Source organism: Charadrius vociferus, unplaced genomic scaffold, assembly GCF_000708025.1.
Source record: "Charadrius vociferus isolate BGI_N301 unplaced genomic scaffold, ASM70802v2 scaffold862, whole genome shotgun sequence".
Lineage (NCBI taxonomy): Eukaryota > Metazoa > Chordata > Aves > Charadriiformes > Charadriidae > Charadrius > Charadrius vociferus.
In genome coordinates, this window is record NW_009647209.1 from 811,415 (window position 1) to 839,344 (window position 27,930).

The following is a 27,930-nucleotide window of genomic DNA, read 5'->3' on the forward strand; positions in this document are numbered from 1 at the left end:
GACCCATTTTGGGGGAATAAAATTTAAAAGTGGGAAACTTCCCTGTCATACTTGAGTCCTTTGTGGTTACATGTGCAGGAGTTTGGCATTTGGGCCTTCGCAGTTGGCTGTACAGTGTCGGGAAAGGGCTGGTGCTGTCTTTTGAATCTGATTTTTGATGTAAGATTTAGGTTATTGAACCAAACCAGGAATGGTTTCTTGAATGTTTATTTAGAGTCCCATTAGCTCCATTAGTAGTTAGTTTTTTAAAGGCATTAAATTCACAAATAACATTTTAAGGGAAAAAGAATGCAAGAATTTAATAAACTTTACAGTCTTTGCCTCTGAAGGCATCAGGGCGTGTTGTATGGTGTTCAATATAGTGAAACTTTCTGAACAACTTTAACGGTATGCATATGTAGTAGTCAATCAAAAGAATTTGGTATCTTTCTATATAGCAACAATACGCATGCTCACTAACCACTCAGAAGAATTATGTATTTTAAGTGGTTTGCAATTTTTAAACGCTAAACAATTGTAGAATGGTGAGGTATAAATATCTTGCTATATCCTCCAAAAAATCCTTCAGGTTTCATTTTAGTGCAGAAAAGCAGAAATGTCGGAATGATAAAAAGACAGAACAAAGCTTTTGGTATGATGCTTCATTCCAGATAGAATGGCTTGTTTAAGGTTATGCAAGCACTAGCATAAGCTATTCATATGAAATGTGTGAAATGTTAACATATCAGTAAAGAGATAGCAAAACTGCTGATTTATTTGAAGTTACTGAAATCTTTTTTAAGCTACAGAGCTCCGATCACTGATGGAAAGAGCTGAAGATTTGTACAGTTATGCCAACAAAATGATACAGAGAGAACATGTCATCTGCTGCTTAGACCCAGCAGGGTGAACAGTTGGCGTCCTGTGGTCTAACAATCGCTGATACTGGCCGTGTTGGTTAACCTTGCTGTGCCTCAGTTTGTTCACCTGTAAGATGAAAACACAGTACGTTATGTTAACCTGCGTATTCACAGCACAAAAGCTGGGATCTCAGAGGTCTTACGAGCAGGGGCTTAGTATATCCTGGGATGAGGTCTCACTTCACTGATCTTTCTAATAGAATAACCATGTTCACTGGCACATGGAGAGTTATGATAATTAAAGCCAGTGTGATTTGTCAGTTAGAAGATCAAACTCAGCTTTGTGATAGATCATCCTTGGGTTTTTACTGCAGTTGTTCACTAATTGGAAAATGTGAATACTTTGCAATGGATTTTCCAGTCATTGTGTAAATTAAAAAGTGGGACATGTTATAGTAAAGAAAATACTATTATTTATTGGTTCCATGAAATTGGGATTTTACTTATAGAAAACCGTATCCAACCATCTTCACAGGGTATTGCTCACAACAGTGGAACTGTCTCAAAACTTCTACAAGATTTGCAGAGGTAGAGCAAATGAGGAAAATGAAATAACTTTATATTACGTAAACCTTAAGACTGGAGTCCAGAATCCAATAGCCTATGAAAACCTCCACTGGGGAGTCAAAGAGGCTGAAAACTAATCATTATAATTTCTGCAGAGGGGAAAAAAAAAGTCCCTCCTCTTTTTAGCTTTCTTCCAGCTGCTGTCTGTACTCTGGACAGCACTGGTTGCTGTCTACCACAACACTGTACAGTCTGAGCCTGAAAGCTTCACGATGGGCTGTGTAGTGTGAAAATGCATAAGAACATGTTTTTTGCATTGCAGAGGGTTCGGCAAATGCTCGTTGATTACAGACCTCCCTTTCATCTTGCATTTCTCTTGTACCTACTTCAACCCCACAAAAGCTGCCTCCCTCCACATAGCATCTTTGCTATTCATGCAAAACACATAGAAATTTATGTAGCTATGTCAAGGTGGTCTTGGTACCCCATTGAAGCTGTAACTCGGTATGGAACAAGAGCTTTTTAATTTTGAGTGGCTTTACATTCCTTCTGTAAGTAACTTAAAGCAATAGTGGTTTGTCTCTTCTCAGGGTGCTTATATGAAAGATTAAACAGGCATATTTGGAGGAGCTGGTAGATACATCTATCCATCTATCTATATATTTGCAAATATGGAAAAACAAATATTTGTTTAAAATGTAGAAAACAAGAGAAAAAGTAAAAAACCCATTATTTGAAATTGGAAATATTTGCAGTCTGATTGTATTCTGTGATTCTGTGAAAACAACAAACCAGAGGATATTTACCTTGAGGACAGTTGTGTTTTGTTGTATATTTAAGAGAAATAACATGTTTGGCTAAGATACTTTTAACACATGGGGTTTTTTTTCTTTTCTTTTCTTTTTTCTTCTTTTTTTTTTTTTTTGTATTCGGGTTACAAAGATGATTAGGGGATTGGAACATCTCTCATATGAGGAAAGGCTTAGGGACTTGGGTCTCTTTAGTCTAGAGAAAAGAAGATTGAGGGGGGATCTTATTAATACTTACAAATACTTAATGGGAGGATGCCAGGGGGATGGGAGCAGTCTTTTTTCAGTGGTGCCCAGTGACAGGACGAGGGGTAATGGGCACAAGCTTGAACATAGGAAGTTCCATCTAAACACGAGGAGGAACTTCTTTACCTTGAGGGTAGTGGAGCACTGGAACAGGCTGCCCAGAGAGGTGGTGGAGTCTCCCACTCTGGAGACATTCAAAACCCACCTGGACGCCGTCCTGTGCAACCTGTTGTAGGTGACCCTGCTCTCGTGGGGGGGGTTGGACTAGATGATCTGCAGAGGTCCCTTCCAACCCTAACCATTCTGTGATTCTGTATAGTTGTCTGTGATTTTTCTGATACTTTTGGTTATGCTGAAACACTGTGACTATTTCTGGTGCCTCCAGCGTGAATAGAGTTTGAGTTTATAAGCATATGTTTAAGCTGACACAAGAATTAGCTTTCTGTAAGTGTTGGTTTTATCCACTTATAGTTAATGAAAATATCTGCTGTCCTAAGGTCCCAAATATGTTATTGGGGAATTGTAGGTGGGATGGTCCTTCCATTTGAAAAATCCTTTCAATTGCCTGTGAGAAGCTTTTCCGTGAGGCTTAGTCTTTGCCTGTAACTTACAAAATCATATACGGGGCTGGTGATGGAAGGCACCCATACAGTCCGTATGGCATTTGTCAACACAGAAATAAACATTACCACTGGCTTCTATTGCAGTTCAGAAACTTTTTGCTGTAGGTATGAGTTTGATGAGTGAAATCTCTATGGCTGAAAGAGACAATGGAAACATTTCCAACATTTCCTGGCTCAGGCGGTAGTTACAGCAGTTTCAGAGAAATGTCAGGTCTGCCGTTGTGTGATAACAGAATTCAGACTTGTGTGGGAGCAGTGATGTGCCAATGCTGAGGTCTTTCAAAATCCTGCCCTACTTATCTGAGGCTCAAGGCACATACTCACGTTATTTTACAAACAACTTGAAAATTTCCAGTGGGTTCAATGGCCGGTGGTTCAACTACGTAAATGTTGTGCTAAGTCTTTCAATTCTGTGTAATTTTTAAGTGGTGGTATGGTCTAGCAGGCAGAGCACCTGATTGGATTGTACAGTCAAAAGAAGCATCCTTCTCCACTCGTGCAAATAGAGCTTGAGACCTATTTCATTCCAGCGCAGCCTTGTGATAGTCACCCTCATCATGTACAAGATACTTTATTTTATGTGCTACTCTTCTTTAGATAGCTTGCCCTTCAGGCAACACTTTGAGTATGCTTTCAGTATGTTTTTAGAAGGAGGGTTTAGCATGAGTACGTGAAAAGAGCATGGCTTGTGCAGTTTGGATTTGCCACTAGCACATGCCACAGGGTTGAACTGGCTGTTCAGAGCCCGTGGTGGGGAAAGGGCTGTGATGGTGCTGCAGGAGAATTTGCCCTGGTATTTCTGGATTGATAAGCACCTGTACTGATGAACGGAAAGAATAAATATAAATTATACATTATATGTGTGTCTTTCTGTTGCTATTATGGAGGATATTATTACTTTATTTTCCAACTGAAATATTAAGGATGGATATTGTGCATTCTGTGGGCTTTGCCCAGCATACTGCTATAAGGCATGTACCAGTGTCGTATCCTAAGCAGAACTGAAAATGCAGAGAAAACCCCTTGGGGTTTAAAGCCTCAGCATTTCCCATCTGTCAGTTCTCTTTTAAGTTTATCACGTATCTGTTTTCACTTCTCTCTTTGCTTTTTTTAATCCACTTTCAATATCTAAATTCTTTGGAGAAGCTTATGTCTGTCTTCTGACTACCAATCCATTTGAAGCAATGGCCTAACAGCGTGCTGCAGGCTCTCCACGGTAGGTGCACCAAGAACAGCGGGCTTGGACACAGCCCTGGGAAGGCAGGGCCACTTCGTCCTGGGGATCACCATGGCTCATGGAGGAGCACAGAGGGTCTTGGGGCTGTAGGTGTGGCTGGCAGGTGACTGCACAGTCTGGAGATGAGCGGGCAGATCAGGGGGAGAGCAGAGTCTGCAGTTCAAAAAGCTACTTATTTAATTGAAACCAGGTAGAAGGAAAGACACTCCTGCAAGGATGCAGCAAACAGGAACCATTGTTCGATGAGCTCTCTTTGTTTCTGCTGTCTTGTAAAGCCACTTCCATATTTTTCCTCCTTAAAAAAATCTGATGTTTAATCTAAAATGTGTGGGTTTTATTGGTTCAGGAGGGGGCGTTGTGTGTGTTTGTTTACTTTGAAGCCTTTCGGTATTTTGAGGAACTCGCTGGAAGAAGAAAGTCTAACCTGATCCACTGGAGAGCTTTAATGGAGTGGTGAGGGAAGTGAGATGCAGGTAACCCCAAACCCGAAGTTCGAAACTACATATGAGTAAGCAAACAAATTTATGTGGGAGCTGAGTCAGACAGAAGCTTTTTGTTTGTTTGAATTGGGGGTTTGGAGAGAGAGCTGAAAGGCTTGGACAGAAGCGCAGAAGTCTGCCACCAAAGCCAGACAGATTGCAGTCTCCAAAGACAATCAAATTGCATCTCACAAAAATGCTGACTGGTTCATAGTTGAACCAAGAGCTGAAATTGCTGAGAAACCACATGGGTTTCTCACACACATGGGAACCTGTTTCTTTGTCCATGATCGAGTGGTAGGGAGGGGACAGACAGCTCAAGGAGCTGAAACCCGGGCCACATCTCCGGGGAGGCTATAACTGAAAACAGAAGTCAAGAGACTTAAGCTGGAGAGAGACAGGGAGCTTCACTGTCTCATAGATAGGAGCTGGAACAAAATAGCCACCTGAGAATTTTGATTACACATAAGTAAGTTAAGCTAAAGATGGAGAAAGATGTGTTATTGATATTTTTCTCTAAGACTTTTTTAAAAAGAGTCCTGCACCTGCTGCATGGCATGAGGAGATGGAAAAAGCTGAAGTACAAACCTCAGCTGCTGCAGTAAAATTCTATAGAAACCTTTGGACGCGTCTCTGTGAGGCCGTAAGTCAGTATCAAGTTGAAGGAAGTCTTGTGACATGCATTTGAAATAACCACTGAGTACTGTCACCTCAGCTTGAGGGTGATGAAAAGGGAAGGTGATAGCACCCAGCAAAAGGTAGCTGCCGGTCTGTGGAAATCTTGAAGGAATTAGGTCAATGGAGAAGGGGTTGAAACTGTCATGCACCTTCTAGGGCTGAAACAACTACATGCTGGCTGTCCCTTGGAGGGAGAATCATAAAAATGGCTGTGTGGGGGACGTGGCTGAACAGGACATGGGCTATAGAGAGTATTCCATATGCTAGAAGGGGAATTGAAGATCAGGATATATGGGAAGGATTTTTTTCAAGGGAAGCTTGCTCTGCCAAAGAAATGTTTTAGGTCTGAGGAGATCAAACCCCTCTAAGGGATGTGCTACAGAGAACCAGAGAAGAGAACGGGTTTCCTCTGTAGTGAGACAGGACATAAAGGCATGTCTTACACAGTTGAGAGGTTGGTCAGAGAAAATCCTCTTCACATGTGAAATTGCTGTGGCAGACTGTGAGAGACACCTCTCTTAAGGAAGGAAATCAATAAACCTAACTGAAAGGGGTCTGAAAGACCTTTTTGAGAAGTGGGAAATATATGGGGAGAGTTTTGTGGAGTTGGAGGGTTGAGAGAACTCTTGTGCCTCCTTGCATTAGTGTATTTCAGGAAAGATTAATTCCTGTATGGTCTTAAAATCTGTTCTTGGGGCGGACCCCAATAAAATAGCTCATCGCTTTGGTCGCCGTGAAATGACAGAACTGGGAGAGGCACAAAGCCAGCAGGTTTTCTGACCATGTTCCAGCATTGCTGGGGGACAGCACAAAGGAGGTGCCCATTTATGAAGGTGATGGTCCTGGGAAAATTGGGAGGAAACTTGACTGCCTACCAGTGATGTGTCAACCCCAGCAGGGTCATTCTCACCTGGCCTGGATGAAATTGTGCTCTGGTGCATGCCGTGAGTTGCAGCAGCGGGGCCAGGCAGGAGATGGAGGTAGCAGAGCTGTCAGAAACATAACATCAAGAAGCTTTAAAAGCAAGTCTCCTACAGCTTGGTGGGTCCTTGCAGGAAGGTCTTGGCTTCCAGACAAGACTTGAGTTGCAGCAAAAATACAGAGGAAGCTTCCTTTTTCCATCTTGGACGCCTGAGCATCTGTGCTCTGTGTGCTGCTCCCTGGACGGGGAATGTGTCCTCATTTCCAGAGATTCCCCTGGCTCCCATGCCCAGAAACACACACAGAAACAAAGCCAAAACAAATAACTGTACATTGAAGTTGGATTGATTTCCTGGTATTCTCTCAACAACACAGGATGAATGACTGATTTTGTTTCAGGAAGGACAGCAGCAAGGACCTGTGGATCCTAAATTCAAGTCCTTGACTCTTGACCCAGCTGTGTAATTAATTTCATAAACTGCTCAACTCTGGCTTAAAACTGTTTAAGTTTCTTATCCCCTTAGTCTACCTGGCAGGGTGGTTCAGAGTCTCACTTTTTCAGTGATTAAAAACGTCCTAATTCCAGCCTAAATCTGTTATTAACCACTATATTCCCATCTTGTTTTGTCAGTCATTGGCCTTAGGTTGATGTAGTTTTCTTTCTCATTTTACTTTTTCTCACCGATTCTTTTGTGGAAGCCATACCCATGTAAGCCCTTGGTCTCCTAAGTTTAGCAAGAATAATTGTATAGTCTTTTCTTGTGACAACAACTCTTGATTCCTCTTAACAACCTCACAGCTGTCTCTTCACCAAATCATGTCTGAACGAGCTGCTCCTGAACACTGGTGATCGTAATTGCAGATAACATTCCAGATGAAATCTTGACAGTGCTTTCCACAGTAGCATTAATATTTTAAGTTCCTTAAACTCTCATATACCATGAACAGACTCTGGTCTCAGAGTGCCTCATTTCTTCTTCTGTTTAATGTTTTGAGAAATTTATCCTTAGGTTAGCACTGGTGGAGGACTGCTTCCCTACTCTAAACTGACTTTTTGTCAAGGATTTTAAGAAACTTCTATCAAACATGGGTTTTATTTATTTTTCCCCTAAAGCAAATATCTTTTTTAAAAAAGGAAGAATTGAAAGGAACACTTCAGTTTCAAGAAAACATCAATTTCCTATTCAAATAATAGATGTAACAAAAAATTTAATGGTACTAACTGAGATGCTTCAGATGAATAGACAGTAAACAGAACACTGAAGAAAGGGGAAAATAAATATTCTTAGTGATTGAAAAATGTAGACTTGGGAATGGTGAGTTTTAGAAACTGTTTTTGCAGATTATAACAGCTTGATAGTTACATAAGAAGCACAGAATCCTTGGCAAAACAGGTTTTTTAGCATAGGCCAGCAAGCAGGCAGAATACACGCGTGGGGGACAGCTATTCTAGATGTAATTGGCAAGCTCTTGATGTTGGAGTAGGTCCATCTAGGATATCAGAACCATGACCAAGAGAAGATAACCTTTTGTGGTTACCAGAACAGGGGAAAATATAGGTTGATGTGTAGAAATAGCCTTTCATAAAACTCCTAATTTTTCTGCTTCATTTCTGAAATTTACATGTCCTTTGGAACCCTTGTTCAGGGAGCAAAACATGGGATTTCAAGTTGAATTTATAAAGGCTCAAACATTCTTGCATTCTTTAAAAGAATTTATACTAAATCTTTCTGGCATGTACTGTCACTGTGGGGAGTATTACAGATCATAATATAACAATAGCTTTTCAGTTAAGGTGCCATTAATTCATGCTTCAATGTTTCTAATTTATAAGAAACAAGTCTTGATTATTATCCTGTGCTGTGTTTGCTTAAGTAGTCCTTCCTAAAAGTAGACAAATGGGATGCTAGTGAAGAAGCAGCAGCTGACAAACTGCAAGAGCACTGGCCATCAGAGCTTTGCGGTAAACTTGACTGTAAGCAGTTTTCACCTCCTTTTTTGACAGATACTAGTTTTTTTCTTTCCCTTTTCAGATATTCTATGGGTACCTAAAGCTTGTAAGATCCTCTCAGTGCTGGTTTTATAGTGACATGACCACACAGACAGTGTCTCTGTTATGCCTTCGGTTCAGCTTTATCGCTGTCAACTCTTACAAACTTTTATAATAGCTGCAAACAACAAAACAACAAAAGTCTCAACTGTGTTTAACTGAGCTCTTTGTTGTGTTGCGAAGATTATTCTGTTGCATAGAAATCTGAGTGCCAATGGGAGGTGTTCCTAATTGCCACGTGAAACTATGTGCTTGCCAGTCCCTATAAGGCTGTCCAGCAAGGTGGGCTTGTTGTCCAAAATAGACCGTCTGAGTTTGACTGAAGATTAAATGAAGTTAAGAATTCTTCATAATTTTTCTGAGCTAGTTTACCTGATGATACTAATATGAAACTGGACTTTATTTTCATTAATACTGTTAGGCCTACATTGAAAAACTCTGATTTTAGTTGAATTTATTCTTTCTCCCATTTTTGCTTGTTTATTAATTTGTTATGGAACTGTGTATGCATATGTAAACACAATAATTAAGAATTCTATTCCATCATTAATTAAAAAATGAAATGACGCTCATGTTTAGAAATGAAATCTTTCAGTGAAGACTGCACAGGAATTTGTATTACGAACCAAAATGATTTGTTCTTCTGTGTAAAAGGCATCTGATTAAGGTCAGCCTATGAGCAGAAATGGTTCCAATCTGCAACTGAAAAACTGCACCACTGTCTGCAGTCGAGATTAGAGCTGGCTTGTTTTTATTCACATTTGGTCAACAGATGGTCCAACTATTCTGTGGGCATCCTGGCAATGTAGATGTCTGCACATCAATGACAAAAAAACCATCATACAAATAAATAAAATGTCAGTGTTCATCTGAGTAGAATGAATACCTAGTGTCAGCTTCTCAAAAAGTAGTGTAGCTGGCTGACTTGAAAGGAGAAAGCCTAGCAAAACATCATATTATTGCTATACTAGCCAATACCATTCATTCTGATAAGACTGAAAGAACAGAAAGACAATGAGGCTTATATAAAAGATAATGTTATTGGCCTTTGGCCAGAGCAGTTAGCTAATATTTGCTGTCTCGCTGGATTGTTACCTTAGAAATAAAAAAAAAATTTGATATGCTGTGAATAATTCTTTTGCTCAATTGCATTTGCAAAGAATGCTACACAAAAGTCATATTTCCCTAAACATAGTAGAAATAAACAACAGCAGGCAGTTTCTGGTCTGATATGCCTAGGAGTACTGGCTTTTTTTTTCAAGGTCACACTTTTAATATACAGCATATCTGGCAATATTTCTTAAGGTATTCCTCTCTCTTTCCTGCCTTCATGTCACCCACACACCCATGCCACAGCAGTTTCCCTTCTCCAGCCCCTGTTCCAGCCTGGTTGTTCTTCCAGCTCTATCAAGGGATGGAGACAGCTTCAAAGGAAAAGAACAGAAAACTTGGAAATGAGAGTGAGAAAAATGGTTGCATCTGCCCAGCTGAAAAAGGTGCACAGGGGTGAGAGTTTGGATGAGGAGATGGGGAGGGGGGAGAAGCGTGAGGACCTTCAGCTGGAATTGGCACTCAGCATTTTCTGTTGTAAAAACCCAGCATCTTTGTTGGTGTGTCTGTCGCTGCTTCTCTGGCTTTTGATCCCTTTCCTCTTCCTACCGGTACTCACAGAGCTGAAACCAGCTGTAGTCCCAGGGCCTTTATTTGTGGTCAGCCTCGGTGACATCTCCTAAGCCCATTAATTTAATTTCTGATCTACCTTGAATGGGACCAGTGTTTTGTAGGTGCCTTCCATTGTCCCCAGCCGTCCTATTGTGCGAAGGAGCAGAATCTGTTCAGCCTCCATTCAGGAGGGTTAGTGTTATTATCAGTTTTAACATGCTTGATGAATGCGTGTAGATCAAAGACAGCTTCTGATGGTGTCTATTAACACCTTTTAAAATGAAAGTGCAAACCTTCCTTCTTTCACTGATGGAACTGAAGTTGATTACGTTTTCGTGAGATGGTAGTACCGGATTGTATCCTACACTTGCTTTTTACATCCCTTCGAAAGGGCAGAGAAGGTTGAATGTGTTCAGCAGCTGTGCCTCTATAAACAAATGTACTGGCACACACTGCTGCACTTAGAACATAGAGAGTAAATACTAGTAATGTATTTGACAGTCTGTCTAAATTGCACAAACCTGACAATTGGCTAGAAATACAGCAGTTGTTCCGTTTGTTTTAATCTGACTGATTTTGTTCCTAAATGACAGTAATTTTATCATGGTGTTTGGTTACACTGTTGACAAGGTGATGTCTTTTGCACATGTTTTTTTTTTAATTTTTGTAACTGAGCTCCAGTAGGATTTTAACAATACAACTAATTACTGTGCATATTCAAAAGATAAAAGAGTGCCCTTAATGTGTTATTCATAACATGGAGTATAAGAACATTGTAAGGCCAGGATTGTCTTTAAATATTAATTTCACGGTAGCCATGGATGCGTCAGGCTCTAGTAAACAGCAAAAACACTGAATGCAACTCTTAATTGTTTTTCATACAGTTGACTTTTAAAAATATTTTCATTCTCTAGAATGGAGGAGACAGTGAGAAATCTGCTACAGAGCCAAGGATCCCCAGGCCAGCATGGAGAAGGAACTGTCAATATCATGAAGGTATATCAGGTATTAGTGACTTATTACCTGTTTTCTTGTGATAAAATAGTTCTTTAAAACAAAAATTGCATTGCTGAGGTGAACTTCTCTGGCATTGTTTCCTTTAGTTGCTTACTAGTTATGAATACTTGTAAGTGGTGGTTGGTACCAGCTACGTTTTTGCAGGTGTTCTCTCACCACAGTTTAAGGTTTTTAATTGTGTCATTGTGTTATTTGCAGTTGTTGCTCCTCACAGTTAACGGGGGACAGAGAAACTAGTTTTGAAGGCTATTAAAGCACTTAATATTTTAAGTAATATATTCCAGCATCTCCAGCAAACATAGATCCTTTTGACAACTTGACCTTCAGATTGTGATGGATAATTTTATCCAGTCATATTCTTATTGAGTGTGAGGTTTCCATACTAAGCTCCATAGTTTCTTGTCACTGCTTGTGGCAGGTGTGTTTTATCAGCCTCACTTGGGGTAGAGAGAGAGTGTCTCAGGACAGAGTTTCGGACAGCAAAGATTTTAGAGGTTTTTCAAAGGGAACCAGGTCTGTTTATAAGAAAGGAGAGTTTTACATTTTCCTAATGTACTGCTATGTTCTGGAACCAGTGAACCTGAGGTCATGGAAAGCCTTTTTAAGTGTCTGGAAACAGGAAAGAGATACATCCGAGTTAAACAGATATTGTGCACATGAATTCTTAAAAAAAAAAAAGCTTAATGAAGTCAGTCCTATCTTTTTAACCGGAATAAGCCTGCCTTATAAAGCTATAAAATGCTAAAATAATATATTAAAGTCGATACTTGGTAGCGATCCTTCAGATAAAACACTTTTCAAAAATTCTAGTTATATCAGTCCATTCTCACAACTGATAGATCAAAAATTCAGCAATATAGCTAAACAAAAATTTATATCAAAGAGTATTTATCACTGTAATTAAATCTTCATTTTAAGCTTGGATTGAAGGGAAAAGAATCTTTTAGATTAACCTTCCAAAATAATAAATTTTTCTTGTTAAAATGATAGCCTGTAAAATTTAATTTCAGGACAAATTAAACTTTTTGTTGAATTTATAATAGAACATTGTCCTTTTAGAAACTGGTGATAAAAGCATCTATATATTACTCACTACCCTTTGGGCATGCAAAAATGAAACTCCATTCCCTCCTCTTGGTTCAGAGTTTAAATCTATACTTCCTACTCACTCCTGCCACTATACAGTGGGTCTTCTGGAGTGGGCTTGGTGTCAGTCGCTCCTTCGGGTGGATTACTTGTCTGTCTGTTTTTAACAGCCAGCTGGAGTGATCTTATCTGCTTTTCTGTATGACATCTTACCTTGGAAACCATAGTAAGGTGGTACCACAGTTAGGTTTTAGCTTCTTTGGGTTTTGTTTTTGCACTTTCAGCAAGAAAAGCAATAAAGTATTTTGGTTTCAGTTGAACTGAGGGTTTGGGTGTTCTTTATTTTTCTTTTGAGCTGGACAAAAATTAGCTATGGAATCTTTTAAATTTGAAACTTTGTGTGCTGCTGCCTTAGAGGGGAGATAAATTAGTCATTCCAATGTCAGTGCTTGTATATTTCTGTGTGGTTTTTCCTCCCTGTTTTATTTGTTTCTTAATTTTGGGGGGGGAAAAAAAGAATTTGGGTTTGTTTTGGGTTTATTTTTTGTTCATTTGGGGCCATACTGACATAGGTGTTTGTTGTCTCCTGCCTGCCAGGAGAATGGGTACTGTGGTTTGTTTAGTTTAAAATCTCTTGTATTTATTTTCTGACCAACAAAATAATAAGGCAGTTCTGCCCAGTTAAGAACAACAGTTCTTTGTTTCCATTCAGCCCTAGCAAATAGCCCCTTCCACCTGGCAAACTGACATCTAACCCTTTTCTCCCTTCTTTGTGGACATGGGGTTTTGTTTGAATCTGCTAGGTGGTAATCAGGGCTGATGCCCCCCAAACCTGAGCTCTTGGAGAGTGAAGCCATCTCTTTCCCAGGGCCTTAAATCAGCCATATCCCTGTTACTCTAGGATTATTTTTAATCTTGTACACCACATTGCTTATAACAGCTTCGTTCTCTTCCTGTTCTCTTCTTGTTCTTGGAACATTTTGGTCATGATATCAAAGTCAGCTTGTTTTTTTAGCAATTTTCATTTCTTCTGTATTGCCAATATACAATTTTCTTCACTTAACGAATTTCTTTTCCTAATTCATGACTCAAAGCCAATGTGTTTTCCTTTCCTGGATAAATAGCTAGGCTACTGCGTCATATACCAGTCTGTGACTGGTAAAACAGGTCAAAAATACGGAACATTTCCATGAACGTTGTGTTTTTTCTGAATGTCTCTCTGACTTGTTCACCCTCACATCCCTTTTGTTCACTTTTATGATAAACTTCTGAACAAATAGTTTGTTTTCTGGGAATTTCAAGGAATGGCTCTATTCACATGCAAAACAGTTCATTCCTGCCGTCACATGGCTACCTGCTATGTAGGTCAGAGATGGGTTCACTTGATTTGTGTTTGTTATTCAGTCACACGGTAAAAACTCTGCATTGTGTTTTAGGCAACAACCGCATGTAATCATAAAAAGCTTATACCTGAAAGACTCTTCAAAACAAATAGTTGGCAAAGAATCTGTGATCTGAAATGTTTACAAAGTATTTTAACTTTGAAAAACATATTAATAAAGCATTATATGAATCATTAATATGTTATTGAAACCAACTGTGTAGAAATCATGGAAAAAGGTATCATCTAAATATATGATGAATTTTATTGCAAATACTGTGTCCAGGTTTGGCAACAGGCATCAATATTGCAATAGAAGCATTTCATTTGTATCTTTCCAAATGCATTCAGACAGTTTTTTGATATATTTATAAGGGTAATTCACAAATGGGAATAGAACTTGAATGTACAACCTAGGTAATGTTTCTTAAAAAGACTGATGTATTCAGGTTTTTGGGAACATGATAACCATATTGTCATCCCATATTTGTAAATGAAGTATAGATGTGAGCTAACATGTGAAAAAAAGATTTCTGTGGTCTGAATTCCAAGTGAGAGATATATATATTCATATATATATATACAAAAGTTATTGAATGTATAAATACTGACATTGTGTTGAAAGCCATCTTCTGCAGTTACCTTATAGAACATATTCTGAATCATACCTGTTGTCTGTGACTACTATGATATGGTCAGAATGATAGGATCGGTACTCAGTGGAATAGAGTATCAGATTTTACTGCAGTTTCACAACCATTTATTTCATAACAAATGAGGACATGACCTAGCCCATCTCCAGTGTGACTTATCGACATATGTCCCGCATTCTCTGACACCGTGGTAAGTTAGTTTTAGTGTGTGAAGCACGTTCAAATTAATATCTGAATAGTCATAAAAGATACCTCTGTGCAATAAAAGCTTTTGATCTATTGACCATTGTCTACATATTTGTATTTTACAAATCTAATTATTGTTCTGGGATATATGAAATTGAGTTCTTATTATAATATCAATATGCCTGGCTCCAGAATAAATATTCTTGCTAATGAACATTAAATGTTGCATAGTGATCATGTTAGAAGAATAATAACAAGATGGAGCCCAGAGTGTGCAGTATTATTGCAATACTGTGTTATGTCTTGCCAGGATTCTTACTTGAAGCAAAATATTCTAACCCTTTCCATAGAGCTAGCTGCCCTATGGGAATTTAATTTGCTGGTCTTACAGATGGATGATGCGATTTCTTTAGGGTAAATGAATTTAGAAGCAGGATCATAAATAAAATTTTCCTCTGTTATCATTTTACATAATAATAACTGAGGGAAGATTTATAATGAACGTTCACGTAAATGTGAACAAGAATATGTGATTTGAATTGCTGTGAACCATCGTATCTCTTGCTTAAAAGTTTACTTGACTAAAAGGCTCTAATATGGAAGAGCTTTATGATGTTTCCAAGAGGCATTGCCCACCTAAAAGTAAGGCCATGAAAGGCTAAAGCAATACCTCATATATTAATATTATTCTCATTCAAAACACAAGTACTTTATCTAAGAGGGAGAGTGAACCCCAGAAATAGTTGTGTGCAGTACTCGAACCCAAGACATTCAAACAAACACCCCAACTTTCCTAACTTCCTAAGTTTGTCCTTGTGATTTGGATATCAAAACCTAGAGTCTCTTTCCTCTTTGACCACAATATTGAATATCTAGGTAGAGTCTTACCTGATTAGAGGTCACTGAAAGACTTTCAAAGATTTTTTTAACTCCTTTTGACTTTATGTCAGTGTACAGTGATCAAAATAGATGAGAGTTTGCTGTAAATTCAGAATTCGTTAGTGGACATTCTGAAATTGTCAACAAGTGCACTAACGCTTAGGACAGACATGGTGCAGTCACATTGGAGAGGAAGGGCGATCTGCTGTTTAAAGCACCAAGTTTGGGAGACTAGATTTTTATTCTTTCATTTGCTACAATTTTCTCCATTTCCTTGGACAAATTCACTTTATCTGTACATCTTTAACCTTTGTCTGTAAAAAGAGGATAACAACATATCATTTAATCTCAGGTATATTTAAGATGTCATCAATATATATGAACTGCTGCTTCTGCGATAACAGGAACTGTTATAAGTAGTGAGCCAGATAATTAAGAGTTGGTTTTTTTTTTTAAAAAGGGGCTTTTCATATTTCCTTGCAAACTTGGAAGAAAGCTTACTTCACCCAAGGAGTTGAAAAGGAATTGAAAAGGAATCAATTTCAGAGTGGAACATGGATGGTCTTCAAGCAGGACTATCCTGTCTTGTGTTAAAATAATATGGAAGCGAGTTTTTGCTGTTGGGAATCTGGGGATTTTGATGCATGAATTCGTATGAAAAACTTAGGGAGATAAAACCTCATGACTGCAGGGGTTGTAACTTTTCAGAACCCCACTGTGCTTGCTTGAGATTTACGCTCCAAACAAATACTGCTGTGGGGACCAGGAACATTCTTTTGATCACCAGGAACTGAAATCCTGGGTTTTAGACAGCCTGAAACTCACCCCACCTAATGTCATGGGGCAGGGCATCCCTCAGCTTCTGTGCTAGTGCAGAGTGTCTCTAATTGCACTTGTTCACCAGCTGACATGGTCTAGACTACTTCTTAGCAGAAGGGATTTTCATCATGGTGGACAGCGCAAATCTTCAAAGATTGTACCAATTCAAGGGGACGAAGATATGAGTAACAGGGTAGGGAGTTTGTCAAGGAGAACGATTCCTGTGCCGTGGTCAGTGCTGTTGCGTCTACACCAAGAGAAGTCTGGCTCGAAGACTCAATGGGGATTACAGATAGCCTTAATAGGAGGGCACTTTTTTGGGTTTCTTTGGCCCTGGGTGCAATGGAGAAGAGTATCTTGATTCCTTCCATTTCTTCCTGAAAATGGTATGTGCCCTGTCTCATTTTTGCTTTGCTGCTCATTTTGGCACCCATCTGACTACACTGACATCAAAGTGGTAGCAGACAGTTTGAACAATTGCAGCCTAAGCATTTTGATGGGCTCTTCTTGCCGAGTAAGAGCTGGCGGGATGACTGCGGTTCATCTCTGTTCTTTTTTTCACTGTGGAGGGATGACAAGATTTTGAGAAGTAATGACTTCGGAAGCGATTTCTCAGGCTTTAGTGTGCACCACAAGAAGAATGGCACACAGCTCTACATCTGTCCCATTTGCAGGGCATCACCACCATTAACTTACAGTGCAGCTTCACAGGAGGAGTGGCTTTGAACGTTAAGTTCAGTTCCATTTTCTGCCCTCTTACTGGATATAAGGATGGGTACATGTGCCTGCCTTATAGAAAACTAAGAAAGAAGATTTATCTGTAAAGACTCAATACTGATAAATTGAATATAAATATAAAAGAATTCCAGTCCTACAGGACTTCTAGCTCTTAGACATGAAGTCTGGAGTGTTTTGCCAATTGCTTTCCAAAGCAGGTGTCAGAGAGGTATGACTACATAAGTGATACAGGCACATTTCAGGTGGCATTGTTGGCCGGATCAACCCATGTTTTGTCTGTGTGCTTTGTGAGACTCAAATATGGAACAGTTGTTGCGACTGTCACTTCTAATTTGCACAGCCGTTGGTGTCAACAGCTCTTTCATGAGAAGAAAAACTGTATCTATTGGCAATATAATTTTATCTTAACGCAAAATTATACAAGCTTAATGTTCAGGCCATTGATACGTACCATTTTATAGCTGGGGCATGGCCATGAATTGAAAAAAGGCCCTAGTTGAATTCCCTAGCTGAAATCCACATAGGATTTTTAATGCTAACTTTTATTACAGAAAGAGGAAATATATCCTTAAAATTAAACTTATATGTCTGGATTGGAAGTGCACACAGGAGACTGCATCAACTAGCCCTCCTAAGCTACTAAGGAGAATATTACTAGGCAAAGCTTAGCAGTTTTGTGTTTCCCAGAGAAGGACAGAAGAGGAGCCACCCGCACTCTTGGGAGCTCCACCGGAAATCCCGGGCTGTCAAGGACACCAGCATTTACTGTTGGACTGCTTTTCCATACAGAGAAATCCAGGGCTAGCTGAGTAACAACTAATTCCTTATGGGTTTTCTTCTGGTAGTTTTCCACCACTGTGCGAAGATTCTGATAAATATTTGTTCCCATATTTAACTAAATTGAGATTGGATTCTTGCCCCCAAGGAGAGTGTCTTCAGACACTGTGGAAAATTACAGCTTTGTTGCAAGGAACATATGTGCAAATAGTTTTCCCTTTTTGATTGTTTGTAATACAGTAACAAAGCAATGGAGTTATGTTTAACACAACAAAATGTTGTGTTTCATAGCTGCAATGATCCATTTGTGTGCTTGTTTCTCTGAAGACAAGCTGTTCTTTCCTTCCCCAAATGCTCTGTATGTCTATTGTAACAAGAGGTGAAAATTGACTGATTTGATGGAAATACTGTGTATTATACTGATTGTAATTCTATGTTTAGTGTTTCTCTCTTTTGCTATCTCTTTCTTCTAGTTCTTACTTTTGGAATGAATCCACAAAAATCAGCCCATACACATTGCCTGAACCCTATACATATGAAACAGTCATAATGGAAGTTCAGAGGCTCTCTTCCTCTCTTCGGGAAGCAAGGTGGTGATGTGGTTCACAGCCTGACTGGCACAGGTCATCCTAATCCATACAGGGACTTCCCATTTATGCACAGCAGGTTGTCTGCAGCCTTAATCTTGCCCTTAATGGTGTTCTTCTGGTTGCCTTTTTTCTAATTCAGGGATGTATTTGAGAGAGAAGAGTGTGGCTCGAACGTGTGTCTGCTTGGTAGTCCTAAGAGACAGGAATAGCCTCCTGGAGTTGATAGCAAATATCAGTTTTAAGATAATCTATCTGCTGCTTGGAGAGATGCCGGTATTTTTGTATGTGAAGGCCAACTTGTTGCTCTTTATCTGCATGTATTCCTCGTGCAGGTCAAATCAGGGCTACCAGCAGCAGGGCTGTGCTGGCACACAGGCTGAGGGCAGCCCACGCTTTGGCTGTGTGAGAAAGCAACCCTGCGGCACGCTTGCTGTGGGACCCAGCGCCACTTCCAGCCACACTTGCTTTCTCAGCAGAGCAACGAGATCCCCAGGGAGTTGTTGTCATCTCCCATCTGGCAACTGCTTTTAGAGCTCCCAGGTCTGTAGTGTCTCTCCTGGCTTTTGACCAAAAGAAGATTTTAATACGGGGGTCTTACCTATCTGTAGCCTAGCCAGATCCCTGCCAGGATCCAGACGTGCTTTGTTGACCTGCCACAGCATTGCCCGTCCTGGGCTGGTATTGAAGAGGTTCTGGATGGGCAAGAGGGTCTGGCAAGGAAATAAGAAGCATTTTTATCTATCAAATCCTTTGTGTTTTCTGCGTAAGGATAATGACTAAGAAATAATAAATAGAGAGCATTTATTGCAATCAGCTGTCCGGTGACACAAGTGTTTGGACAGAAAAGTTGAAAAAACACTTTGTATTCCTTGGTATTCCAAGGTTGGGTCAAGGTATGGCCAAGTAACTTGATCTTTCCCTATTTCCACATCTCCATAAAAGATACGGTGTACTCTGCATTTTGAACTGTGATTCTTTTATGATTTCAAACCAGCAGAAAGCCATGCTTTTTTTTTATTTTTAAAAAGTTGAAAAAAATTAAAATTTTGCTTATTTTCTGAGGAAAAAAAGGAGATTATGCTGTATTCGCAAACATTCTGTCTTTGAAAATTATTTTAACAGAAGGCAGAATTACCAATACACCTGTATATTTATTTTGGAAAGAATATGCACTGCTGATCAAGAAAAGTATTTTTAATTGCAGTTAAATATTTTTAATCTAAGCTATAATAACATATTTGAAAAAGTGAAGTTTTACTCTGAGCCAGAATGGTTGTTTCTACATTTTATTTTTATTTGAAGATGCGTTCAGAGCTTCTATCAGAAATTTTGCAGACAAGATTGTGAGACAAACCAACTATTCCCTGGCATTTGCAAAAAATGACCTCGTTATGTAATAACAGAATATCATTTTTGTCCTAATCCCACAGATGGCTTCTTAGGTCAGCTTCTGCAATTGTGCTTATGGTGAGAACTAGTCAGTTGATGTATTGCTGCCATTCCAAAATACTAGTTAATACTCATCTTCAGGTATATCCTTTAGAGCCTCTTTGTGGTATTCCCTAAAGAAACCCTCTGTGGAAAACTAGATCAACAAGTATGAGTACTTGGGAGACTTTCTGGTGGGGGAAAAAAAAATACACTCAAAGTTTTTCATTTCATTAAAAAGAGCAATCTGGCTTTCATCCAAGTAGTGAAAAGACATTATTAAAAGAAAAAAAAAACCCACAAATGTGAAGGGATGCAAAAGGAAGGAAATTTGGCTTATTTCTAGCCATTTAAACCCAGAGTAATTCTGTTGCCTTAATTGCTGTTACATAAAATTTACTGAATTTCATTTTCAGAATAGTTTGGCTTGTTTGTACTTCAATCAAAGGTAGATATTTTAATACTGTCACTTTAGTCAAGTGTAGTTACTTTAATCCTTACAAACTCCTTCAGGAAAGTTTAAATGCTGCATGTAGGTTTCCTGGGAGGAAAGATGATTACTTTAAGTACAGTACTATAATGAATCAATTTATAAGATAATATCTGCATGAAAAATCAGACTGCATATTCTTCTCATAATATCATATATACACATATGAAGAAGGAACAGCTTAGCTTCTAGAACAGCTTGTTTTCCTGCTAATTCAATGTAGCTCAAGTCTTCAGACTGAAAAGGAACAACAAACACGATGAGCTACTGCCACATTGCCCTGCCATCACCATGCCTGAAACCTGCCTTGGAAGAGTCACCTCCAGAATGGCCAGTCTTTGATTTCCCTCCTGACAGATGAAGTGCCAGGGGTGAGGGTGCTGTTGATAGTGTGAACATCCATTCGCTAAAGACAGGATGGTGTCAGCAGCAATATTTGTTGCAAGGTTAGTGTAGTTCACTTTGGCACCCAGGACTGACATTCCGTTTGGAACCTGAAGACAGGAAACTCCATCTGCTCTTACTGATCTGATAAGTACATCTAATAGTGAACTTCACTGTGGAGGTTTTCTTCTTTTACAGTCCTTTTTGATCTGAACTTTTTCAAAAGAAATAGGTGCTTCTGATGCATGGAACAGCCAATAAAAACATCATCAGGAAATTTATTAATGTTACTGCAGAACTGTTCGCTAGGGGTGATAGCTCGTACTAGTGAGGAGTGTTTTGAGTGAAGAATAATATGTAGTACATTTAGATTGATATGCGAGTGGTAGGAGGCTCATATCAGAAACATAAAGAAAGTACTTTGTTCTCTTATCCATCACACATATTTAATCTAGGGAATGTTACTGCTCACTCTGTTCGCTTTGTAAGTGAAATCCAGAGATGAAAAAGAAGAATTTTATATGGTTTTCCTGACAACGGTAATGTTAAACTGTGAACAATTTGGGATGTTTCTGTAAAATTTTGTGATATATGTGCATTTCTTTCTTTTCCTTCAATTTTGGTCAGTTTGTGCTGAACAAAAGCTGTTAGCTAAGCAGAAATATATTATTATTACACTTACTGATATGCTATCTAAAGCAAAGCTATATTTTAGTCTGTCCTTCCACTGGGAGAAAACAAAGCAAGAAAAAACAGCTGAATACATAGATAGAAGTAAGCAAGGTAAAACCAGAAGTTGTATTTGTAGCCTTATACTCAGAGATCATTTAGATTGCTCTGCATAGTTGCATGTAATTTTTTCTTTGCATTCTAACTTGTTTGCTCCGTTACAGTCATGGTGTTTAATGGGATTCCCATTAGCAAATAAACGAAATATAAAAACAAAAATTGTAGATGGAACAGACGCATTCAGGTCACAGTGACATCAGTGACTACTCTTGTACCAAGCATCTTGCAGGAAACCCTTTGTGAATGTTGGAGTGAGTGCAGAGGAGGGCCATGAAGATGATCCGAGGGCAGGAGCACCTCTCCTGTGAAGACAGACTGAGAGAGTTGGGGTTCAGCCTGGGGAAGAGAAGGCTCTAGGGAGACCTTAAGCAGCCTTCCAGTACCTATAGGGGGACTACAGGAAAGATGTAGAGGAATTTTTTACAAGGTTATGTAGTGATAGGACAAGGGGTAATGGCTTTACACTGGAAGAGAGGAGATTTAGATTAGATGCCAGGAAGAAATTTTTCAGTATGAGGGTGGTGAGGCACTGGCACGGGTTGCCCAGAGAAGTTGTGGATGCCCCATCCCTGGAGGTGTTCAAGGCCAGGCTGGATGGGGCTTTGAGCAACCTGGGCTGGTGGGAAGTGTCCCTGCCTATGGCAGGCGGGTTGAGACTAGACGATCTTTAAGGTCCCTTCCAACCTAAACCATTCTATGATTCTATGAATTCATCAGTCTTATTTCACATTGCTCTGACTCAACATACAAATGTCTTTTATACATGTCAAGTTTTGCCGAATGAAATAGGTTATACAGCATATCAGAAGATACTGCAAAATTTCAAAGGGCATATTTAAGAGGGATTGAGCCACAGTAAACAAGTGTTAATTATGATTAAGGAAAAAAAACATCATGGTGGGAGGAGAAAGGGGAGCAAGGCGCCACTGGAAAACAATTTTAACCTTGTTGGAATTTTAAGTCAGTAGTCCTTGGAGCAATTGCTGACTCTTTTCAGCTTGTGCAGTCGGACTGAGCTACTTGGGCATAGCTTGGGGCTGTTTTTTTCATGGAAGTACAAAGAAACCCTTATCTACAGTTTTTATGTACATTAACAGTCTGAAAATTCTTGTTTCATATCACTCACTTGCAGCGAAGAATAGTGCTGAACACTGGGAGGTCTGCAGTGGAAATAACACTGAAAGTACATCATCTAAGAATACATCAAGACTATAGAATGGCCTTGCAAGAAACAACATTCAAAATTTATTACTACATAAACAATTCTGTATATGGATTTGTAAATTGCAGTTTTGGTTTGGAGGTTAAGACTCTGCCTTTTTTATAGCAGGAAAGCGTGTTAGAAGTGTAGTGTAGTGTACCTGGATCACCAAATTCAGTCATTGAAATCTAAGATAACTATTTAGTAAATATCTTATTTTAAAAGTCTTGTGGAAGCTCCTGAGACACCATGGAATGTTCTAAATCTTTTGAGATGCTGAGTTAGCCACTTAGCTTGGGTTCAATATTGATTGGATTCTTGGATGCCTGTTATTGTTGGCTCTGTATGCAACCTGTTAATAACTACCTTGTGGATCATTTTGATCTTTTTTCTCAAATAAGTGGTTATAAGCAATCATAAGCACTATTTAATTATATATCCTACATATATTTTATTCTTGGGTTAAAAGTTTGATCAAAGTGTGGTTTTGTAACATTGCAGGCATGACTCTTAGAATTTGAATTTGTATGCATTATAAACCCATTGTCTCAAATAAATTTCAGAAGCTGAAGAATTAAAAGGAATTCAAAATAAAAAACCCACTGAGACATCACAATCTGACACCCAAAATTGAAATAGAGATCATTTGGATCTGAGGGATCTTTACCACATTGCATCTGAAACACTTCACTTCTCTGGAGTACTTGTGTTTATCAGATGAAAATGATCTTTAGCTTCTATAAGCAAAGATGTCATCTCTAATTATTACTTATCAGTTTCCAGACAAGCAATTCATGTCATCCAGCGCTCACTGGGAAAATCAGCATTTCAAAGATCTTTATATTTTTTTCATTCTAGTTTGGTTCAAGCAGAATTTTGTCACGTGTCTTTGTGAAAGGTTGCTGTTTATAATCAGTACTGTAGAGTCCAGATCCAGTTATATCGGGATTAGATTGTGCTGTGTTCTGTTATTATAGCCACTTGTCCAGTGATCTTTGCAATATCTCAGTGATTCAGGAACTTCCTTGGGTAACCTGTTCCAGTTACCATATGACCACCCTCATGGGGGGTGGGAGGGGAATTTTTCCTAATACCTAATTGCAATTTCTCGTGTTCCAAGCTGTGTGCGTTATGTCTGGTCTTTTCCTCCTGCCACTTCCAAGAAGAGTCTGGCTCCATCTTCCCTCTTCCCTGCAACAGATACCTTCCTGTGCAGTTGGCTCCCAGCTTCTACTGGTTCTGGGGGTTATTCCTCCCCCGGTGCAGGACTCTGCATTTCCCGTTGCTGAGAGCCGTGGCAACGGCTGTGCTGTTGCTGGTTCTGTTTGGCCTCCTCCTGTGGAAGCCCCTCTGCTGGTTAATGGTGTTAATGATTTCTGTGTTCGTAAAGGCTTCTTCCTTGGGTAGGTAGTTCATGCATTGTAAAATCTCAAATTAGGAAAAATTGGAATAGGAGTTACCTGGGGAACTATATGATCATTTCATAACACGTATTTGTTGTTACTTCCAGAGAAGAGCCCTTATTCCAATTAGTGCCTAATCATGGTTTTCACTGTAAAAAAAAGAAAATCTAGAATAGATTTTTGCTAGTTAACTTTTTTTTCCCTTTGTGTCATCTGACATTTACTCTTCTTGGCTTGAAATTTCATAGTCAGAAATAGAAATATTTTAAAGTGACTTAATTTTTTCCCATTTTTTTTTCTGTGTGCTTGTAATTCCTAGAAAGCATCTTAAGAAAGAAGGAAGGGCAAAGAACAGACAACTGATAGTACTACCAATAAAATTTTAAAAGTACAATAATTTCTGAAATCATAATGGTTAAGCAATAGCTGGCTAAGGTTCCTTTTGACACTTGTCTGTTCCTGGAAAAGGTGCTGAGTCTTAGAGTAAAGGCATCTCAGTGACTAACGCTGTGTCCAAAGGGTCATCAGCCTTTTGCCTTTCTTGGGGTGAAGGAGGAAGTGATTTCTGAAATAGGCAGTTTGGTCTCTTATCTTTTGAAAGCTTCAATATGATCTTTTCTATCACTATAGTTACTCCTTTTCTTTATAAACAGGGAAAACGCTTTCTTGTTCAGTATTCCGAAAGGTGGGTGGAAGGGAGAAGATTGGCTTTATATTCTACATATTTCTTTATATTCTACAAATTCCAGTAAATTATCATTTGGAGTTTCAGGTGTATTTCCTGCTCTCCTAATTTATTGCTCTTACTTTTATTTATTAGTGGAAAGAGAGAGTATTATACTGCTCCTTCCTACTCCATCTAACTGAAAACCAGCTTTCTGATAAGTCTCAGTCAGGTCGCTGCATTGTACAGCTTCATAGATCAATGTCTTCAGTGATTTATATCTTCTCATTGATTCTAGAATGCTTGCCATTTCCAGACTGCAGGGTCTGTTTTCATCTCTTGTTTTCTATTGGCTATAGGGCCCATAGTGTTTGATCAAAGGGTTCATCATCAGTGTACTATTTGTTTGATTTATAGAACAAACTGAATACTTAGAAATAATGGTCAGGGCAGGATGTCATTTTAGATTTGCAAAACACTGTTGTTTTCAGAAAGCAATGGCAGTTTAAACCAGCTTGAGCGGCTTATACAATATGGGACTTGATTGTAAGTTTCTCATTAATTTCCTTGGGAACGGGTCTACAGTGAGCACCATAATCCTAGTGTCCTTTTAGTAAAATGTGAATATTTAATATTTTTATTGTCTCTTCGTTGACACAGAGCATTAGACATGTAGATGAGCCTTTACTGTATAATTCTCATCAGGCTGCTATGTTTGCATCCTCTCATGGTACAGGCATGTGTCTTAAACTTACTAGTCTGGGGAGACCAACAGCTGGGTTGTTGCTTTTTTTGCCTTTATTTGCCTTTTTTTTTCCTTTTTTTTTTTTTAACCTGTCCACCTTACTTCCAGAGCATCATTTCCATCTCTCACCTTTGCACAGAAATGAAACTGCATTGATCAGCAGGATAGCACTTACTCTGCCTTTGCTGGACTTTTGACCTGGACAGTATTTTGCTATTCAGCTTGAAAACCCAGCCTGCTTTTAACTGTGCGCAAGGCATACAACAGAGACTGTTTAGAAGATTCAAAATATGGTCGTTAGTTGAGATAACACAAGAAGTGTATGACTCTAGGAAAAAAAGGAAAAAGCTGCTCTGTGCTATTGTTTTCTACCTTCAGCATGCTCACTCCAGAGCTTTCTGCAGGATTTGATCAACATCACGCAGGAGAGACAGATTTCCCCTGGCAACTCTCTCTCTCTGCCCCTTCCTGCCTCCTCCCACCAGACAGCTGCCTTTGATATTAGCAGATTTTTCACTCTTAAGAGGATTCTGTTGTTCTAAATGCCTTTGTCATCCTCCCTCTTCCTTGACTTCACTTTAAACACAAAGGGTGTTTAAGGAGCACGTGTTTGCTTTGCTTTCTTGAGTGTGGATTTTCCAGTCTACCCTTTCTGTATGTCACCCAGGTAGAACTGGTTAAAGTGATGGTACAGCGCCATCAGCAAATTGCAAGCCTAAGGAAAATTTCTAAGGTTAGTAATGTTTTCCTCTGTTCTGCAGCTTTTCCAGGTAGGTGACTTATCAGGGACCTTTTTAGCCCGTGCCTGAAACACTGAAACTCATTACTCAGTAATGAACTAGTTTTAAAAATACATGAGCTGTACTTAAACGCTCAAGTGGGCGTAACAGTAGTAAGTACCTTGAAGTATCCTAGTGCACATCATAGTAAAATCAGATGTGTATTCTTGATTATGCCACTAGTATGTCAAGTTCATCAAATTTTCTAATTAGAAGATGAATGGGTTCCTTCTTTAGGTGACTAGGATTTACTCTGTGAGAAGTTGCATTAGTCCCCTTTCTGTGATGAAATGTCATGACCTTTGCTTTCTTCTACCTGCCCTCTGAATTACTGCCCTCTAGTTTGAGCAGGAAAGATGTCCCTATACAGATGTTTATGTTTTCTTCCATTGTTGGCCACATCTATTTGATGTCACTTTCTCTCCTAAAAGTGATTGATTGTGTTTGAGTTACATCAGAGATACCTCTGTGAATTTTTTTTCCGAGTTCATCGAAGTGTTTTATGTCAATGCACTCATCAGGTCAACTTGGAGGGAAAATGGTTTAATGGCTCTTTTACAGATGTTTGATTGTTGCGCCAATGAGTAGCAAGCAAGAAAAAAGAAAGAAAAACCAAAACCAAGCTAACTACTATATTTATGGTTCCTTTGTGATTAGGATAGCACTGATGCTGGAAACCTGATGGATTGGCTCTTTGACATCTATGTTTTGAGGCTCAGAATGAGATCTGTGCCTCATGGTTTGTGTAAGAGTATTCAGTGATTAGACCCATAGCTTATAAAATTGATTCTTGATTAAAGTTTTAACATAGTAATAGTCAATTTCTAAGCTAGTTAATATTTTAAAAAGACATTGTTAGAAATGTGATTCGCAGTGCTGATTTTTAATTCAGTTGTGTTTATGGGTTTTAATTAAGGTAATGTCTTGCTGTTAACTCTCGAAGAGTTCTATCTGCACAGTTATTCAAGCTGGATCACTTCTTCATGAAAATATATATTTTTATACCTAGAAGGAGTTTGTATTCTGTAGTAGTTACAGGAAATACATCTCAGTTGTAGACTAACCCAAAGGTCATGAATGTGCCTTTGTATATAAGAATTATCAAAAAGGCACACAAAGAAAACTAAATGCTCATTAAAGGAATTCTCTAGATTTGTGTTGACATTATTTAATGATGGTTTACCCCACATTTTCCATTCTTAATCTTCTCATTAGTTGTCACACTGCATCTGCTTATATAATTGTGGTTTACAAGGTAGAGACTGTCCACTTTGTTGTACTCAGGTGGTAATTCACTCTGTACATATGTGTAGTTCTCTTTTTCCTCTCATGCCTACCTTGCTGCTTTGGGCAATATTCTACATTGCCTGCTTGTAGTCTCGGTGTTTTGCTTGCTCAATCTCATTCTCTCTCTCAACACAGAACTTGGACACATAATTAATGGAGTTAGTAGGATTCACTGTTCAGTCCTATGATTTTTATAGACCTCTTGTAAAACTTAGAAGCCATAGCCCTCTCAGCAGCAGCAGCTAATAATAACCCAATCTGACTGACTTGTAATAGACTTGGACACTTCTGAAAATTTTGCTGTCAGTTTGATTCTCTCCAGTTATATATTAGTGTGGATCTTAAATCAGTATTCAGGTGGTAGCTTGGTTCTCAGTCCATTATTTAGTAATTCGAATATTAGCTCTAGATGAAGAAAGGTGAAATACATTAGGCATGAACATATGTTAGCTTTCCCTCAATAAACTGCTGTATATCTCAGTGGCAAAATGCTTCCATTGAAAGCTGGTATGCTCAATTTTCA

General features: G+C 38.9%; 1 protein-coding gene across 1 annotated transcript in view; it reads left to right on the forward strand.

Moving 5' to 3' along the window:
* Positions 1 to 27,930, forward strand: part of NCKAP5 (NCK-associated protein 5) — a 372,018-nt gene that overhangs the window by 217,622 nt on the left and 126,466 nt on the right. Inside the window, exon 5 of the mRNA XM_009895863.1 lies at positions 11,026 to 11,116. Within this exon, the coding sequence (XP_009894165.1) occupies positions 11,026 to 11,116 (91 nt within the window). The remainder of the gene's footprint in view (positions 1 to 11,025; positions 11,117 to 27,930) is intronic.